The sequence below is a fragment of the Pseudorasbora parva genome, chromosome 14 (assembly GCF_024679245.1).
Source record: "Pseudorasbora parva isolate DD20220531a chromosome 14, ASM2467924v1, whole genome shotgun sequence".
NCBI classification, from domain to species: domain Eukaryota; kingdom Metazoa; phylum Chordata; class Actinopteri; order Cypriniformes; family Gobionidae; genus Pseudorasbora; species Pseudorasbora parva.
In genome coordinates this window covers 20,656,937-20,674,632 of record NC_090185.1, presented here as the reverse complement: position 1 = coordinate 20,674,632, position 17,696 = coordinate 20,656,937, and the positions used below count along the sequence as shown (strand labels likewise).

The following is a 17,696-nucleotide window of genomic DNA, read 5'->3' as shown; positions in this document are numbered from 1 at the left end:
AGCACTTAATGTCAAGTTCTGTGGCACTTACCTGTCAGTCACTGGTATCATGTGCATAGCTAACCATCACAGTATTTCCAAAATATACATTTGCTATACATCCTCCAGAACAATACAATCTTCTCTATGAAGTTTGCAGTGTTTTAAGTTCAGAAGTTCCCCACACATTAGTCCCGTGGAGACACAATTGTTTCGGTCAGTTAATCTGCCCAAAGATTAAGACAAAACAAAATCCTCAATAGCCAACCACTGGCGAGACATTGTTGCGTAAATCACTTCAATCTGGCCTCCACAAGCCTCCCCAGTATGAGTCAATGAGGATCAGATGAGATTATTTCATCCAGCACTGGAATGAGCTCAGCTGTGCCAACCAGTAATAACCAACTTCAGAACCGCAGAGCCACAGGTCACAGCAATGTGAGGACAGCAGCAGCAGTCTCAGACCAGTTTTGGGGTGGAGTTTAGCACCACTGAGGGTAGGTTTAGTGGTGGGGTGGGGTTGGCCATTCATTAGGGTATACAGTTATAGTGAAGGGTAGGGTTAGTGGCTGGGGTGAGATTCGGAACTTCAGGTCTGAGGCTGCTGGCCTGGCGCTGCTGTCCTCAGAATGTTGTGACGTGCAAAGTATCTTGTGCCAAAGACTTGTGACGTCATCAGCTCTGACAGGTTACAGTTGGATTCGATCCGGCCTATCTATTCTCAGAACAGTCCATTTAAAGAAGTGTAACTGTTGCACCATATTACTGTACACTTCTAGAACCATAAACTGGTTTGTTGGTGTAAATGCAAATGTAAAGCAATCAAATGCAGTCTTGATTGGTAAACTGGGTTCTGGGATTTAGGGGGTTCTGTAATTCAGTATCATTTCGTTTCGACCCTCATTCACTAAGCTGTCAGTGGGAAAGGTCACTGGGGAAACACTGAGCTGGATAAAGCTTAGGCAAATGAAGTGTGAGGCAAATTCAAATATAAAAAAAAACCTTCACCTGGTTACTTATCATTTTAATGACAATCTTTAAATGGGTTTGTACATGATTGTTAGAATATTTTTTGTGCATGAACATTAAATGCACCCAAATTTCCAGTGAAACCACTCCATCTAGTGGTGACATGTTGGATCTGATATGATTGTTTTTAGTGTTTACATGTGGGTTTTCAAAATAATGTCACGTATTGGCTTTGGAATGCATTGTTATTATGCTATTATTTTATAGGCTGTAATACATAAAAATACATAAGGTTTTTTTTCTCAGTTTGCTACAAATTTCCATGGGTTTTTTGTTTTTGTTTTAAAGAAGACAAAGTACAGTCAGACTTCCCTTAATGACTTCAAGATGTTGAAATATACAAAGAAATATGAATGTTGAAAAGTTGCAGACCGGTCAGGATGCCCATGCGGACTCCTGTCCACCGCAGAAAGCTCCAACAGTGGGCACATGAGCATCAGAACTGGACCACGGAGCAATGGAAAAAGGTGGTCAGGTCTGATGAATCACGTATTCTTTTACATCATGTGGATGGCTAGGTGCATGTAAGTTGCTTATCTGGGGAACACATGGCACTAGGATGCACAATGTGAAGAAGGCAAGCTGGTGGAGGCAGTGTGATGCTTTGGGCAATGTTCTGCTGGGTAACCTTGGGTCGTGCCATCCATGTGGATGTTACTTTGACACGCACCACCTGCCTAAGCATTGTTGCAGACCATGTACACCCTTTACTGGAAACCTAGTGGCTATTCCGTAGTGGCTGGGGCTTCTTTTAGCAGGATAATGTGCCTAGCCATAAAGCAAAAATGGTTCAGAAATTTTTTGAGGAGCACAAGTTTGTGGTGTTGACTTGGCCTTCAAATTTCCCAGATCTCAATCCAATTCTGTACAGTTGTGGGATGTGCTGAATTAAAGGATAAAGGATATTAAAGGATAGTCCTCAGGCAGGTAGAACTATAGAGGTCAGATTAATTGTACAATCTTTTTTTTATAAATATATAATATAAAAATATAAATGCATTTGATACATGTAATTATAGTATAATTTAATTAAAAATATTATAAAAAGTAATTAAAATGTTTGATATAAAATTTTGTTTGAATAAATTATAATAAAAAAATATTTAGTAATTCTATACATAATGTAAACTATAACATGACACAATTTTTACTTGATTTTATAATATAATTTAAAAATTAATTAAGTATTAAATAGGCTACTTAATATTATTAAAATTATATTAAAAATAATATGTATTATTTTAATTATTTTAATAATTATGTGGAATGTATTATGTATTAAGTATAATACTACAGTTTATTATAATATAAAGTCTTTAAAATGAGAATGAAAATTAATTTAACTGAACTTATGATCCTATTGTCGAACGTTTTTTCATAGGCTACAGCCTACAGCTTGTTTCGACCCCTATGCGATGAATATATGAGTTATTTGTCCTAAAAACGATGTCTACACTAATATCTCATTAAAACGAACTGTGTAAAGTTAATACAAGTCTGTGAAACTTAATAAAAGTCGTTCTGATCATCTGATCCACAGTGACATAAGGCATCAGCTGAGAGGAGGAGGAGGATGCTACTGATGTCACTCTGCTAGTCGAACACACACTTCAAACATCAACAAACCGAAAGAGGGTAGATTTACTCATTTTAACCATTTAATAGAACACATACATGACAAATGTAGTGTTTAAACATGTTTCGTTGTTTTTAAACGTCTTGTGATTTTTGTTTTTGTCGGTTTATCGTCGATTTTAGCATAACGGCGCTGCGAGCGCAAGCTAACTGATGAAACTGATAGGCGGAGAAGTTAAACTATGTTTACTGTAAAACATAGGCAATATCTACATGTATATGGGCTCAATTTAATATTAAGTATCTAAAAATTGGTCTTGGCAGGGTTTATTTGAATTGTTTTTATTTATTTAGGCAGTGAGTTTATTGGAGGATGGCGTTTGTGAAGAGCGGATGGCTGCACCGACAGAGTGAGTGTTTATTACACCATATTTATGGCGTTAAGGAGCCCCAAATAACTTAAACGAAGGATTTTAATGTCGAATTGAAGCATTTTTGGATGTTTTTGTAATACATATACAATATTAAGTTGCACTTGTATATAATTTAAAGCCTCCTGGGAACTCATGAAATATAAATGAATAATGCTAAATGTTTAAGCTTGGAGGTTGAATTGAAAAGCTTTTCAGTTTTCAGAACGACTAGTTTCTTTTCCACTTCTTGACAAGTTGTCTTGGCACGAGTTGTTAGAAGGAAGTTGGAAAAACAGCTGAACTTTGTCTTTGACTGTGTCTCAAAACCTAGTGAGCTGACTATCTAGGCTGCATCTTGTTATTCTTGTAAGTGTTTTAAAGCTATTTTTTAGATGTTGACTTCATGATTTCTTTTGGATTATTTTTTATTTTATAGATAGTTTTGATCCGGCAGAGGTTAGATTACATTTACAAGCAATCCTTTTAACTTTACAATTTAATTAATTTATAGTAAATATATAGTATAAAAATAAATATAAATCAATTTAATACATTTAATTATTTTTGTATATAATTTAGAAAATATATTTTTTAAATCATAGCTGATTTTAAAAATATTTTTGTCTTAATAAATTATAATTTAAATAATTTGATAATTTATATTTCATAATATAATTTTAAAATAATATTTTATTAAATTTATAATAAACGTATAACAAAAATATACATACATTTGTTACATTTAATTATTATATTTATTATTATATATATATTAACCAATCTTTTTTTTTTTTAATTTAAACTAAATTAATTTATGTAGTAATTTTATAATTTAATACATTTATAAAAAAAATATACATAAATACAATACTACATATTTTACTTTGTTTTATAATATAATTTAAAAAAATATTTAATGAAATTGTATATTTCTGAAAAGTAAATAAATAAAACAACAACAATAAATAAATAAGTACAGCCCGTGTCTAACTGCTGCTTTCTATCAGGCACCATCTTGCGGCGCTGGAAGAGGAACTGGTTTGACCTCTGGTCAGATGGACGTCTGGTCTTCTACGATGACCAGCAGCGGCGGGACATGGAAGATGAGATCCACATGAAGGTGGACTGCATTAACATCCGCAGCGCCTGCGCTTGTCGAGGTGGGTGTGAGCCACTCTGTTCATTTGCTGTCTTTCCTTCTGCTTTTAAACTGCAGAACAAGAGAACGCATCAAAAGTGCCTTATATTTGTAGTACTTGAGAAGTTTTTGTCCAACAAAAGATGAAAAATAAAAGTTCTGAGGTGTTGTTGTTTTTCATCCTCCTCTATTAATTCCCAGATCTCACACCACCCGAAGGCAAAAGCAAAGACTCCCTCCTGCAGATCGTCTGCCGGGACGGTCGGGTCATCAGCATCTGTGCAGACAGTGCAGATGATGCTTTGTGAGTCCAGTTTCTCAGTATGATTTTACAATGCGTGCTTTAAAATGAGATCCTCAATAGAAACTCAATGTATTGTTTCGCAGGGCTTGGACCATGGCCTTCCAGGACGCCAGACTCAACACTGTGAGTTACATAGACGCCTTGAGTGACTCGTACACATTTGGACTTTCAGATTTCGGAAGCATTACAGAGGCATTTTCTGACATGAGCTGGTGTGTTTTGTAGGTTGTGGTGCCCCCCCAGATCGGTTTTGCAGAGGACGTCGTAGCATCTGCACCTCCACCCTATTCTGAATTAAATCCAACTCCACAGGTAATAAATATATTCTCTCAGTGATATTTAAAGGAAAATGGCAGTATATCTGTGTGACAAATGTTAATTATCACAGGAAATAATATTTTATATAATAAAAATATATCCAGCTTATCTAGTTGAATGTGTTTTAAGGGTGTGTTCACACTTGCAGTTCAGTTCTTTTGGTCCGGACCTTAAAAAAAAAGAAGATACATTTATTCTTGGTTCGCTTAGTGTTCACACTGTCATTTTTAACCCTAAACCTAAAGATATAAAAAAACAGCAAAAAAAAAGCTTTTATGTTATCTATTCTGTGATGGAACTTCCAAAACAATGCTGTGTGTTGGACTCAATGTGCTCGTTGAATGTGGACATATATGATGGTAAATGATGAAAACTCGTGAAGAGTTTATAAAATGTTTAAAGGAGTCAAAACACCATTAGGAATCCTTCTGCCACACACACAAAATTCAAAATCTCCTGTGAAAAGACAAGGTTCTGACACCTGTACTGAACTGTGATGGCCAACGAGAAGATATAACGAGAAAAAACAAGTATGTGTGAGCATTCTGTGCTTTTTAGGATCTCATCTTCCTGTTTTTGGTTCGTTGACATGTCTTTGGTCCGTGTTGTCTTCATATTTCATTCAAACCGCACCAGAGTTCGTTTTGGAATTGGACCGAGAGTCCGAGACCCATCTTTTACACTTGTTTGGTGCGCACCAGGGTTCGAATGACACTTATTCAAATAAACCATACCACAAGAACAATCGCGCCAGAGTTGGTTTTTATCTAACTAAACATACAAAGTGTGAACATGTCCTAATGCTCTTTTTAGATGTTCAAACAACTTTAGTTGTTTGACTTTTTACTTGTTTGAACAGGAAGAGCTATTGAGGTCGGATTACATTTACAAGCAACACAGCCAAAGTATATTGGCTGCTATAAAAGTTATCAGAATGGAGGAAAAAAAACAATAAAAAGCTGCTTGAAATTATGGTTTCAGTTTCCTCTAGTTAAGTGGAGGGAACCAGGACACTAATGTTTGTTTTCCGATAATTATTTTCATGTTATGCCTTATATTAAAATTCTATACTTTATTGATAAATAAATTGTAATTAATATTAATCTTTAAATTGTATAATACAATTTAGTTAATTGATAATAAAATATATTCATAAATGGAAGAAAATAAGTACATTTTTATAATTGAATCATATTATTATAATGGAATTAAAAATATATATAATTTAATTACATTTTATAATTATAAAATAAATATTTATTTATTTAGTTTATTTAAATATTTAATACAAATATTTATTTATTAATATATTGATTTTAAAAGTAATAATATATATATATATATATATATATATATATATATATATATATATATATATATATATATATATATATATATATATATATATATATATTATAAAGAAAACTATGTAAACATTAGAGAATTTATCATCCACACATGTATGTACTGATACCAATAAAGAAAAAAAAGATAGCTGATATACTGACAAATCATGCATCCCTATTTTTTTAGGTTTTCTATCCTGATGGATATGGCGGTTATGTTCCTCATCCTCCGCCTTACGCCACACAGATGGTCTATTCTGCAGATGGGCAGCAGTATGCAGTTGCTTACCCTTATCAGTATCAAGGTAACAGCGAGTTGGTTGGCTTTCGACCCTTCTATGACCCCTATGCAGTTTGATTGACATTTGATTCTTTGTTGCCATCAGGTGGATACGCACCCGGCGTCAACCACGTCATAGTGCAGGAGCGCCGTCGTGAAGACACAGGTGATGTTGCTCTGGGGATGTTGGCCGGCGCTGCGACGGGATTGGCCCTCGGCTCTCTATTTTCCGTATTCTAACGTGTTTGCGTGAACCCAGCCCAACCCCTCCTGACCCACAGCACGGGAAACTGTTCCCGTGTTGTTTTAACTTTGCCTTTACGCCTCGTAATGCGCAGGGCTGATAATGTAGCCGGGCTGGGGGTGCGTTCGCTTTCTTTTCCGTATTCGTCTTTGTACCAAAGCTTATGTGCTTTTCATTAGGCACCAAAAAACGTGTTTGCAAATTTAATCTATAACTTACAAAGATGTACACTAAAGTATTGGTGGCTAGCCTCAAGATAAGGATAATCAGTAAGGTTTAAAGATCATCCGCTCTTTAATAAAACAAAGTGGCTATTGTGTTTATCGTCTTATACTAACGGTGGCCTATGAAGTAATGGAACAGATCCTGATTAAATGAATGATGGGTAATGAGTGATGGGTTTTGTTTATGCAAAAGCCAAAATTTTGCTGAATTAAATATGTTTGCGTCAGTCTCGTTTAAAAAAAGGAATGGTTCACTCAAAAATAAAAATATGGTTGTAATCTTTTTTTTCTTTTTCTTTGAGAATGTGTCAGTGAAATTGAAAAGAGAAAAATGATTTGACGGATGGAAAACAGCAGCCTGAACGTTTTGTTTTAATATCTTTAATTAAAAATCATGTTATATCAAGCTATTTTAGAGTGAGTAGATATCAGAATTTTCATTTTTGCGTGAAAAATTTATTTAACGCTAATCTGACTGGAAAATAGTATTAATGATGATACATGATTAAAACTGTGTTGGCCGTTGCGATGTTATTCAGGAAAGATTCCTTAATTCTACCGTACCTTTTCTGGTTATTTTTCCTTTCTTTGCCTTTTTTTTGTTGCAGGGGCCTTCTTTTAACTCATGTCATTGTGTTTATTTATACTCAGTGTTATCAAGTATGTTTTTTGTCAATACTACACTTTTTTTTCTTAAGAGTTAATATAAAATGTTACATGATTCCAATTAACTAGCACAATGATTATTCCCAGGGTGTGTGATGGGATGCGATAAGGGAAACTTCAGGGAAAAGTTGGATCGACTCGTGATTGGTTAGACATTTACACATTTACACACAATTATGTGATCGATTTAACTGTTGTGTTTACTTAGCAGGTATAATTATGAGTATATCCGTGATAATAATCATAATTGTTTAATTTATACAGGATTTATTAGAATGGATTTCAGGTCATGGTTCAGTTTAACAGTGTAATGGACCATTGATTTAGAAAAATGACATTTTCATCTGACATATGCTTGTATGATTTCAAATGTTGTTTCATTTATTTATTGCTATGTTGTTTAAACCACAAAAACATAATTTAAATGTTATGTTGTCAAATATACCAACATAATCATTAGTGTGTTTATTTATAAACGATTAAAATATGTCCTGTGTTATATTGTGTCAGTTTATTCATTATGTATGCATTTTATTTTAGCTACAAACACCTAGAATTGTCTTAAACCAAGCAACTAAGTTAATGCTTTTTAATTAGGATTTTATTTTTATATTTCTTCTAAATAATATTTACGGATAAATAATTTATAATAAACTTTGCAATATTCCATAAAAATGCATTTTAAAAACCAACAAAATACTAAAGGACTACGTAGCGCCACTTTAGAGCCACGTGGTCACGCAAATGACGTTGGACTGTGCTGCGTCACTGCGTAATAGCGCCCCCTGCCGTTTAGTGTTGGTATTTTCTGTTGGCGATTTCTTTCAAGTGCTGTATCTAATCATTAGATCAAAGTAAAAACAGAAGACACGAACAAGACAAAGAGAAACACGGTATCAGAGGTCATTTATACATTTTATTTACAGATGAAAGTAGAAAAATACAGAGTAGAAAAATAAACTTCAAAGGCGACATACAAACAGGTCTGATTTTCACAAATTTGTAAATACTTTTTCACAGATCTGTGGTTGTCTTTGATTCTTGGATCGGTTTAGTAAATTTAACTTTAGCTGTTTTAAGTTTGTTTGTTTAGTTTGAGCAAAAGTCTTTATTTACCAATGAGGTACAAAAGTGACCTGCCACAAGTAGCCAACGTAAAAATACTTTTGTCTTCCTCTCCCAAAAGTCTTGGTATAAACATCAAGGTCAATTTGTAACAAACCTCTTAAGTTGAGAAGATCTTAAGTAGTTGATTTGTTTCAAATGGCTGCCGATGTTTAATCATCCCCAAAATCATAACTACTGATCGGTTATGTTCAGGAGAATACCAAGCCAGCTCAGCTCACAAAAATGTTTCACCCCCAGTCCAGAAAATGTCAAAATGAAGAGTTTGAAAGATGAAAGATGCAGAAAGGGCTCTGTAAACATAATGGGGGAAAAAATAAATAAATGCCACAAGAATGCAACATTTCACCCCTCCTGACCAAAGTCCTCTGTGAACTTCTTCAGCTTCACCAGATCGTCCTCGTTCACGGTGGGCTTGGTCTTTTCGAGTGACCTGAACATGTCATCCTGAAACACAGACCACAAGGTCAAAACAAGCTCTAGGATTTAAAATTATTATTATTTTTTACTAAACTTTAGCTTACCAAGCTAACTATCGGCTCCAGGAGTTTATCGCTCGCCACGTCCACCCAGGTCATCTTGATTGCGTTTGGGTCGTTTGGAGAGCAGGGGGTCAAGAGGTCATCTACGTCATCATCTGGATTGTTCCATGCCTTTCCTCTGACCTGTTAAAACAGACAAGCGAGGATAAAATCGGATCGATCCAACGCTTTACTAGTCACGTAAATGTTCTTTCGTACCTTTTTGAAGTGAGTTGAGGACTGCACTTTGCGAATGGGTTGCATGAGAGCGTCGCGAACGACGATGCTGATGTCGGCACCCGAAAAGCCGTCGGACTTCTTCCCGAGTGTGATGAAATCAGCTTCGTTGAGGCTATTAGGGGTGGAACCGAGGTGGAGCTTGAACATGGTGGAGCGAGCGGGCTGCTCAGGAAGAGGGATGTAGATGCGCTTTTCAAACCTGTAATAATATAATAATAAACAAATGCCAATAAAGAAATTTAAAACCATTAGAATGTGTTTGGATTTATACAACGTACCTTCTCCTGATCGCAGAATCCAGCGTCCAGGGGATGTTGGTCGCGCCAAGGACCAGAATTCCTTCGTTGTCGCTTCCTACACCTGCGAGAATGAGAAAAGGTTATAATCAATAATATAATAAAAATATATATTGAAGACAAAAAGCAACAAAGGATTTTAATTACAAAAATAAATGTACTATAATAAAATATTTTATTGTAATAAAATACATTATTAAAACATTAGTATTTTATATATATAATATATATAGTACAAAAGCAATTAAAATGTAAAAAAGAATAATAATGACTTGTTTGTCATGATGGTTATTTTAATATATTAATGCATTTTTAAAAATATATTTTATGCAGTTTTATCTGAAATGTGTACAGATGCACATACAAAAATCATCCCTATTTTAAAAACAAAAAAAAACTAAATACAAATATTTATGAACAATTAAAAACTACACAAAACACATATTAAAAATGTCAATTTTTCAAAACAAAAATAAATCTGGCCTTTTTTTAAAAGTTTGTGACAAAGCTAATGGTAGCTTTGTGTTTACCTTGCATCTGGACCAGAAACTCTGTCTTGATCCTGCGGGCCGCTTCGCTCTCGTTCTCGTTTCTCGAGCCGCACATGGAGTCGATCTCATCAATGAATATGATTGAAGGCTTGTTCTCCCGAGCCAAACTGAAAAGATTCTTTACTAACCTAAAGACGATAACAGTATTACTAATAAAGGCAGAAGGAATCAACATGAACAAATCATGTGCAATGAGACATTATGATGAGATAATAGGACATAAAAAAATTCATTATTATGAATAAAGATTAATATATTTAAAATATAAATAAGTATATAATATGTATATATAAGGTACATTTATATATTTAATATACAAATACAATGAGACCCCAGTGGGACATAAATAAATGTTTTAATAAATAGAAATACGCACAATAAAAATCATCATGTGTATGTATATGTGACTTATGTTTAAGTAAGTGACACAGTAAGTGACACCAACATACTACTACTGCTGCTACTTCTACTTGTTTTTCAAAATAAAAATATTCCAATATTAATATCAAAAATAAAGTGCAACTAACATCTCTTCAGGTTTAATTAACAGTGGGTTTACCTGCTACTTTTGCTGTTGTTTTTCAACATAAAAATAATATAATATTATATTAATATAAAATATAATATTAATATAAAAAATAAAGTGCAACCAACATCTCTTCAGGCTATATGAACAGTGGCTGAACCTGATACTACTACCAACAGCGAGCGACTCATTTAGAACATCTCCGTCTTTACTAAAGTGTTTTCTCACACTGGACCCCAATGGTGGCCTGATAATTACTCGCTCGTTGGCTTCTCCTCTGTCATCCGATCCGCCATGTTATGTTTTGTTTTCTTTGCACTGCTGCTGGCGCGTGCGGCTGACGTCACATGGTATAGGCAGACTGAGTAACGTTTAACGCCTTTATTATTAAAAGTGGTAAGAAAAAACATCCATATAAAGTCTGACGTGCTTAAATCAAATGTGTTATTTCCTATTATCGATACAATCGATCGATTACCTTTTAAAACGATATTAGATCGATATATGTCGTCCGGAAGGCCAACTTGCCGAGCACAGAACGATGTAGTTGGATCATAGGAATATAAATCGATACATTGATGTAGTAGATTAATTGTTACACCCCTAATATTTATGTATGTGTTTGCGTTACATTCACACACCTAAAGGATTATTAGGGACACCATACTTATACTGTGTTTGACCCCCTTTCGCCTTCAGAACTGCCTTATTCTACGAGGCATTGATTCAACAAGGTGCTGAAAGCATTCTTTAGAAATGTTGGCCCATATTGATAGGATAGCATCTTGCAGATGATGGAGATTTGTGCGATTGACATCCAGGGCACGAAGCTCCTGTTCCACCACATCCCAAAGATGCTCTATTGGGTTAAGATCTGGTGACTGTGGTGGCCATTTTAGTACAGTGAACTCATTGTCATGTTCAAGAAACCATTTTCAAATGATTCGCGTTTTGTGACATGGTGCATTATCCTGCAGGAAGTAGCCATCAGAGGATGGGTACATGGTGGTCATAAAGGGATGGACATGGTCAGAAACAATGCTCAGGTAGGCCGTGGCATTTAAATGATGCCCAATTGGCACTAATGGGCCTAAAGTGTGCCAAGAAAACATCCCCCACACCATTACACCACCACCAGCCTGAACAGTGGTAACAAGGCATGATGGATCCATGTTCTCATTCTGTTTACGCCAAATTCTGACTCTACCATCTGAATGTCTCAACAGAAATCAAGACTCATAAGACCAGGCAAAATTTTCCGGTCTTCAACCGTCCAATTTTTGGTGAGCTTGTGCAAATTTTTCCTATCTGTAGTGGAGATGAGTGGGACCCGATGGGGTCTTTTGCAGTTGTAGCCCATCCGCCTCAAGGTTGTGCGTGTTGTGGCTTCACAAATGCTTTGCTGCATACCTCGGTGGTAACGGGTAGTTATTTCAGTTAAAGTTGCTCTTCTATCAGTTTGAATCAAGGCTTGTTTATACTTTTGCCTGGCTCCGCTACGCGAGCCTGCGCGCTCCTCCCCAAATGGACGAGGCGTTTATACTTGACGCGCTCGCCATTGTGTTATTCTTTGAAACGACAGAAGGCGACTTGGAGTAATTGTTCCATAAACCAACAGGAAAAAGCGTAGAGAAGAAGTGGGCTAATGTACACAGGTGATGATATTTATCAGTCCCTCCAGTTTTTCGCGATCGCTGAATACAATGCAAAATCAAAATAATGTCGAATTTTTTGCGATCCTGCATAATTTGCCATTTCACTGCAAAATAATCACAAAAAATGTATTTTCAATAACAAACAAAATAAATAAATAAATAAATATCTAACTGAACTATCTCTGATTTATTTAAAGCTTTAATACATTGTTTTCATGAGGATTACAGACGTTGGGGTTCTTGCACAGTGTGTCTTTGTAAAAGCGAGAGTAAATCTTTCTCGCCTGCCATCTCGTCTCGCATAGGCCTAAGTGCCAGGACCGGACGAATTGATTACTCTAGATTGATGAATGACCAAATAAAAGTATGATATGCCCGATAGCACTAAAAAAAGAGTTAATAAAAGCGTTATACCACAAACTCAATTCGCTCCTGACACACGGTGACGGACAGATGTCAGGCGGAGGATTGTTTGCCGGCTGTCAGTGCTCGCGAGTATACAGATCTGTTCTATATAGGCTTATACCCTTGAACAATCATAATCAAATAGCCTACACCCCATTATTATGTCTAAATGTCCGTCTTGGCAGTGTCTTGAGTGAATAGGTTTGGGAAGTGTGTCAGTATAGGCTATTGGGTCCGTGTATTACTGTAGGTAATCTTTAAAGTGAAAGCAACCTAGGCTACCTATCAAATAACAACCACTGAAAAAAATAAAATAACAGTAGCCTGACTTAAATGATTAAAAAACGACTTAAAAAAAGTATTGTTGTAGTTTATTTGTCCTCATATCATTTGTTTATTAGTTCTTATTTTATTACTGACTGTTTACTTGATTACCGTAGTTAATTATTTGAGAACTTTTTATATAGCCTAAGGCAATTGCTTATTGCTGTATTTACTTTTCCCATATATTTCCCACCCTAAGCGGTCATGTTATTAAAGCTAATAGTACACCACTGGCCTTTTTTTGTAAGATACCAAAATAAACAAGATTTGTGCATTTTGTTTGTTCTATTGTTGTGTATGACTATTGTGCATCTAACATAATACATAATATGGTAAATGTGGTATCTTAATTATTTAAAAAAAACATCACAAAATTTTTCACAAATTTCTGGAAATTACCTCTAGAAATTCAGTCATATTGATCGCAAAAATCACAAAAAAATATCGTGAAATCCTGGAGGGACTGATTTATTTTAGTACATTTCAACAAAAACCACACTACAAAAGAATCGTGTAAAACTTAGTAAACCTTCGCTTGATATTATTACTTGTGACATGAGAACAAAATATGCACTAAATAATCTTTAGTGTCGTGATTTATTTATTTATTTGGTTAAACATGGATCTTTATTTAAAATGGCTTATTTCTGCTTTTGTAGGCTCATTTAGTAAATAGAAGCACCTAATTTCTATGTGCAAACTGTGGGACGGTGTGATGAGACGTCATGCTCGGCTAGATTCAACTCTTCATCTTCGGATGCGGAGCTGCGTGCGGAGTTACAAAAAATGTATAATGTGAATATATATATATATATATATATATATATATATATATATATATATATATATATATATATACACATATATATATATTTTTTTTTTAAAGTAAAGATTAGTCCGCAATTACCATTGCACATCTGTTGGTAATGGATAGGTGCATAGGATGAAGGATAACCAGATCCAAAAATCTCAACAAACAAAAGGAAATCCCACACACTATCAATACAATACAATTGCAAAGAATCTAAAACGTTTTATTAGCAGCGGTTCGGTCTCATGGCCTTCATCAGGCATGTTTTTGATTTTTTGCAAGTATTGATAGTGTGCAGGGTTTCCTTTTGTTTGTTGAGATTTTAGGTAAAGATAAAATTATCAAATGCACTAAAAAGTATTTTTTAAATATAATAATAGTATCATATAATAAATAAATCAAATATTATTTTATATTTAAATAATACTATTTAAAAATAAATTATTAATATTTACATAAATAAATTATTCATATTTAATTATTTATTTGAATACTAAATTAATAATAATTGCTGAAATCATTCACACTCAACATCACTTACTTCTCGCTCTCTCCCAGCCACTTGGACACCAGATCTGATGATGAGATGGAGAAGAATGTGGAGTTGTTGGCCTCGGTAGCCACTGCTTTGGCCAAGTAGGACTTCCCTGTTCCCGGAGGGCCAAAGAGCAGAATCCCTCTCCACGGAGTCCTTTTTCCTGTGGATAATGATGTTTAGAACCGTTCAGAAGGACAGTTTCATGTATATTTGATTCAGTATGTAACTTGTCATCATACCAGTGAAAAGATGAGGGAATTTGATTGGTAGGATGACCGCTTCTTTAAGGGCCTCCTTAGCTCCTTCCAAACCAGCAACATCATCCCACTTAATGTTGGGCTTCTCCATGACAATAGCGCCTATAAAGTAAGAAAAGCCAAGTTTTTTTGATTGTAGATCCTATAATGATTTTAAAAGTCTGTACAGCACAAAATGTTGTACCCTGGAGTTGATTTTTGAACTTCTTTTTCTCTGAATCGCCATCATCACTGTCGGTCCTGTAAAAGACAGAATTTTACATTTCATTTTCTCTGTTTAACAGGAAGTTTCCGTAGGAAGGCTGATTCAGTAGGAAGTAGAGCGTCTCACCCTTTATCATCAGACTGGGGAACTTTGACAGGTTTGGAGGGCGGCGCACTCTCTACCTTCTTCAGATACTGCTTGAGCTGCTCCGCTCGGTCCAGGTACTCGGCACACTTTGCTCTGATGCTCTGCTTGGCCTTTTCCCCCTGAGCATCATCTGCACCATAAAACATCCACAGAAGAAAACATCCAGTAAGCATCTGCCATCAGTAGCTCGTCATTTTTGCTTACTAAATTGCATTTAATGAGACACTGAATTGTTTTATATATACTTAAAGACTATATAAAAATATAATACAATGAAAAATAAACATTAAACATACAATTTTCATGTATACAATAATATATATGTATTATAAAACTACACATTGACTTGTGAAATCCATTTAAATAATATTATACATTTATTACAATTATCTGCACAATAAAAACATGTGCCATTATTAGTTCATGTATTTTTCACCTAATACGTTTATTAAATGAATTTCATAAATGTAAGATATGAAATGTAATATTTACAATTTAAATTAAATAAACAATATTTTAGATATGAATAATAATAATAATAATAATACACACAAAAGAATTGTATAAAATAAATATGTAAATACACTTTAAATTAATAGTATATTATTCATAAAATATATATTTTTTATTTTATCATTAAATATTAACTCTATTTTATAATATTAATGTCTAAATAATTATAAATGTATTTCATAAGCACATATGTAGTCTTATTATATATATATATATATATATATATATATATATATATATACATGCATACAATATATTAATACACACACTCACACACACATATATAGTTTTATATTAAGTGTTATATGTAATATTTCTATTCATAAAAATATTTTTCAAAAACATCTAAAAGTTTTATATAGAAGAGCTTACACTTCACCACATGAAGAAAATACTGGATTGAATGTTGATAGAGGCGCAGAGCTTCCTGATAGTTTTTGGCCTTGTCCTCCTCCGAGGCTCTGCTGGCCAAATCAATGGCTTTCTATGGCACAGAAGTAAAGATAGATGAGACCTGTCATCGCCCTCATAAGACATAAGACATCTTACAGACAGGCATTTTATCAACTACAGTCACTTTTGGACAGGTCATTTCCAACATATCTAAAATTGTATTGTGTTTAACATCATTCTGCGGTGGAAATACCATATTTAACATTAGCGATTCATTCTAATATTTTTTTTAAATAAATGGACACAATTAAATATTTGTTCACAAGTTTTGCATAATTTATTAATAAAATGACAGCCTGATTGAAAATGAAATAAATGATTAATCTCAAATAATGTCGCTTGATGTAAAAACAATAATATATCCTAAAGCATAAAATTTCCTGAAGGTAAAGAAATGTTTAAAATCTTGAGCTGAAATTAAATCTCTGTTGGACTGTCTGCGTTATACGGCTGTTGTTATAGTGTGCCGTGTGGTGTAATGTACGGATAACTGGTTAGACCAGTTTAAGGATAGGCTGAGCAATACACAACAGACACTAGTTAAAAAACCTTCACCAAATGTACCAAAAAAGTTAATAAGGACCTTCTTACATGTATGTATGCATGTATGTATGTATGTATGTAACGTTATCGGAAAAGTATACCAGAGCAAAATGCATATTTACCTGCTAACCCAATATAACGTTATACGCTGAACAATATATATATATATATATACTGAACAATAGCATGAATATTTTAGACGCTATAGTGTAAAAACAGTACAGTTAGCTAGAGCAAAACAAGAAGACTACAGATGCTAAAAAAATACACAATATATAGCCTTCACTACATAAAAAGGCCAATTAGTATGATTGTCATACCAATTGTAAAGTCTCTTACCTGTAAAGTGGCATTCGCCATTGTTGACGGTGATTTTAAGGTGAACGTATGATATGTTACGGTTCAAATTTAAACATGTTTTAAATAAATGTATCGCAGAATCGCGGTGTGTTGGTAAATCTGTGCGTCCTCGCGCACTTCCGCATTGAGTGTTTACCGTGACGTCACGGATGACAGGCTTCCATCGAGCCACACCTGCGTGTCCATTGCGACGTATCAAAAATAGATTTACCGAAAAATTGCTAGTTTACTAAAACAATATACATGGAGAGAGAGAGAGAGAGAGAGAGAGAGAGAGAGAGAGAGAGAGAGAGAGAGAGAGAGAGAGAGAGAGAGAGAGAGAGAGAGAGAGAGAGAGAGAGACAACACTTTAAAATAATAAGTAAATTAAATTGTCATATATATATATATATATATATATATATATATATATATATATATATTAGATCATTCCCTCATAAAATACGTTAAAATTCAGCATTTTCTTTTACACTTTGTTACATATTGTTGCCTTTTATTTTTGTTTTTACTGCTTCTATTGCTCTCCTCATGTGTAAGTTGCTTTAGATAAAAGCGTCTGTTAAATTATTAAATGTAATTAGTTTGTGAATGTTTTGCTCACTAAATTCCATTTAATGAGGGACTAAATAACAAAATAGCTATAAAATATATAAAAATACACAATGTATTAAAAAAATCCATAATGTTTAATATTAAATATATAAAAATAT

The 17,696-nt window shown here is 34.2% G+C and overlaps 2 protein-coding genes across 3 annotated transcripts; one reads left to right on the top strand and one right to left on the bottom strand.

Moving 5' to 3' along the window:
- Positions 1–2,548: 2,548 nt before the first annotated feature.
- plekhb2 (pleckstrin homology domain containing, family B (evectins) member 2) lies at positions 2,549–8,015 on the top strand. Of its 2 annotated transcripts, XM_067415819.1 has the most exons (9): positions 2,582–2,643; positions 2,938–2,993; positions 3,328–3,362; positions 4,004–4,156; positions 4,336–4,438; positions 4,522–4,561; positions 4,664–4,750; positions 6,290–6,407; positions 6,489–8,015. In XM_067415819.1, the coding sequence occupies exons 4-9, from the start codon at positions 4,093–4,095 to the stop codon at positions 6,620–6,622; spliced, it is 546 nt and encodes a 181-aa protein (XP_067271920.1). In that variant the 5' UTR covers positions 2,582–2,643; positions 2,938–2,993; positions 3,328–3,362; positions 4,004–4,092; the 3' UTR covers positions 6,623–8,015. The 2 variants fall into 2 exon arrangements, with proteins under 2 accessions (XP_067271919.1, XP_067271920.1); XM_067415818.1 differs by lacking the exon at positions 3,328–3,362 and having other exon boundaries at positions 2,549–2,643.
- Positions 8,016–8,420: 405 nt separating this feature from the next.
- On the bottom strand, positions 8,421–17,116 carry LOC137040317 (vacuolar protein sorting-associated protein 4B-like). The gene is made up of 11 exons (XM_067415811.1): positions 16,966–17,116; positions 16,003–16,114; positions 15,097–15,247; positions 14,950–15,005; positions 14,748–14,867; positions 14,512–14,668; positions 10,229–10,377; positions 9,681–9,762; positions 9,382–9,601; positions 9,166–9,306; positions 8,421–9,088 (listed from the first exon to the last, which is right to left on the bottom strand). Exons 1-11 carry the CDS (start codon positions 16,984–16,986, stop codon positions 8,987–8,989), a joined length of 1,311 nt encoding a protein of 436 aa, XP_067271912.1. The 5' UTR covers positions 16,987–17,116; the 3' UTR covers positions 8,421–8,986.
- Positions 17,117–17,696: the final 580 nt, after the last annotated feature.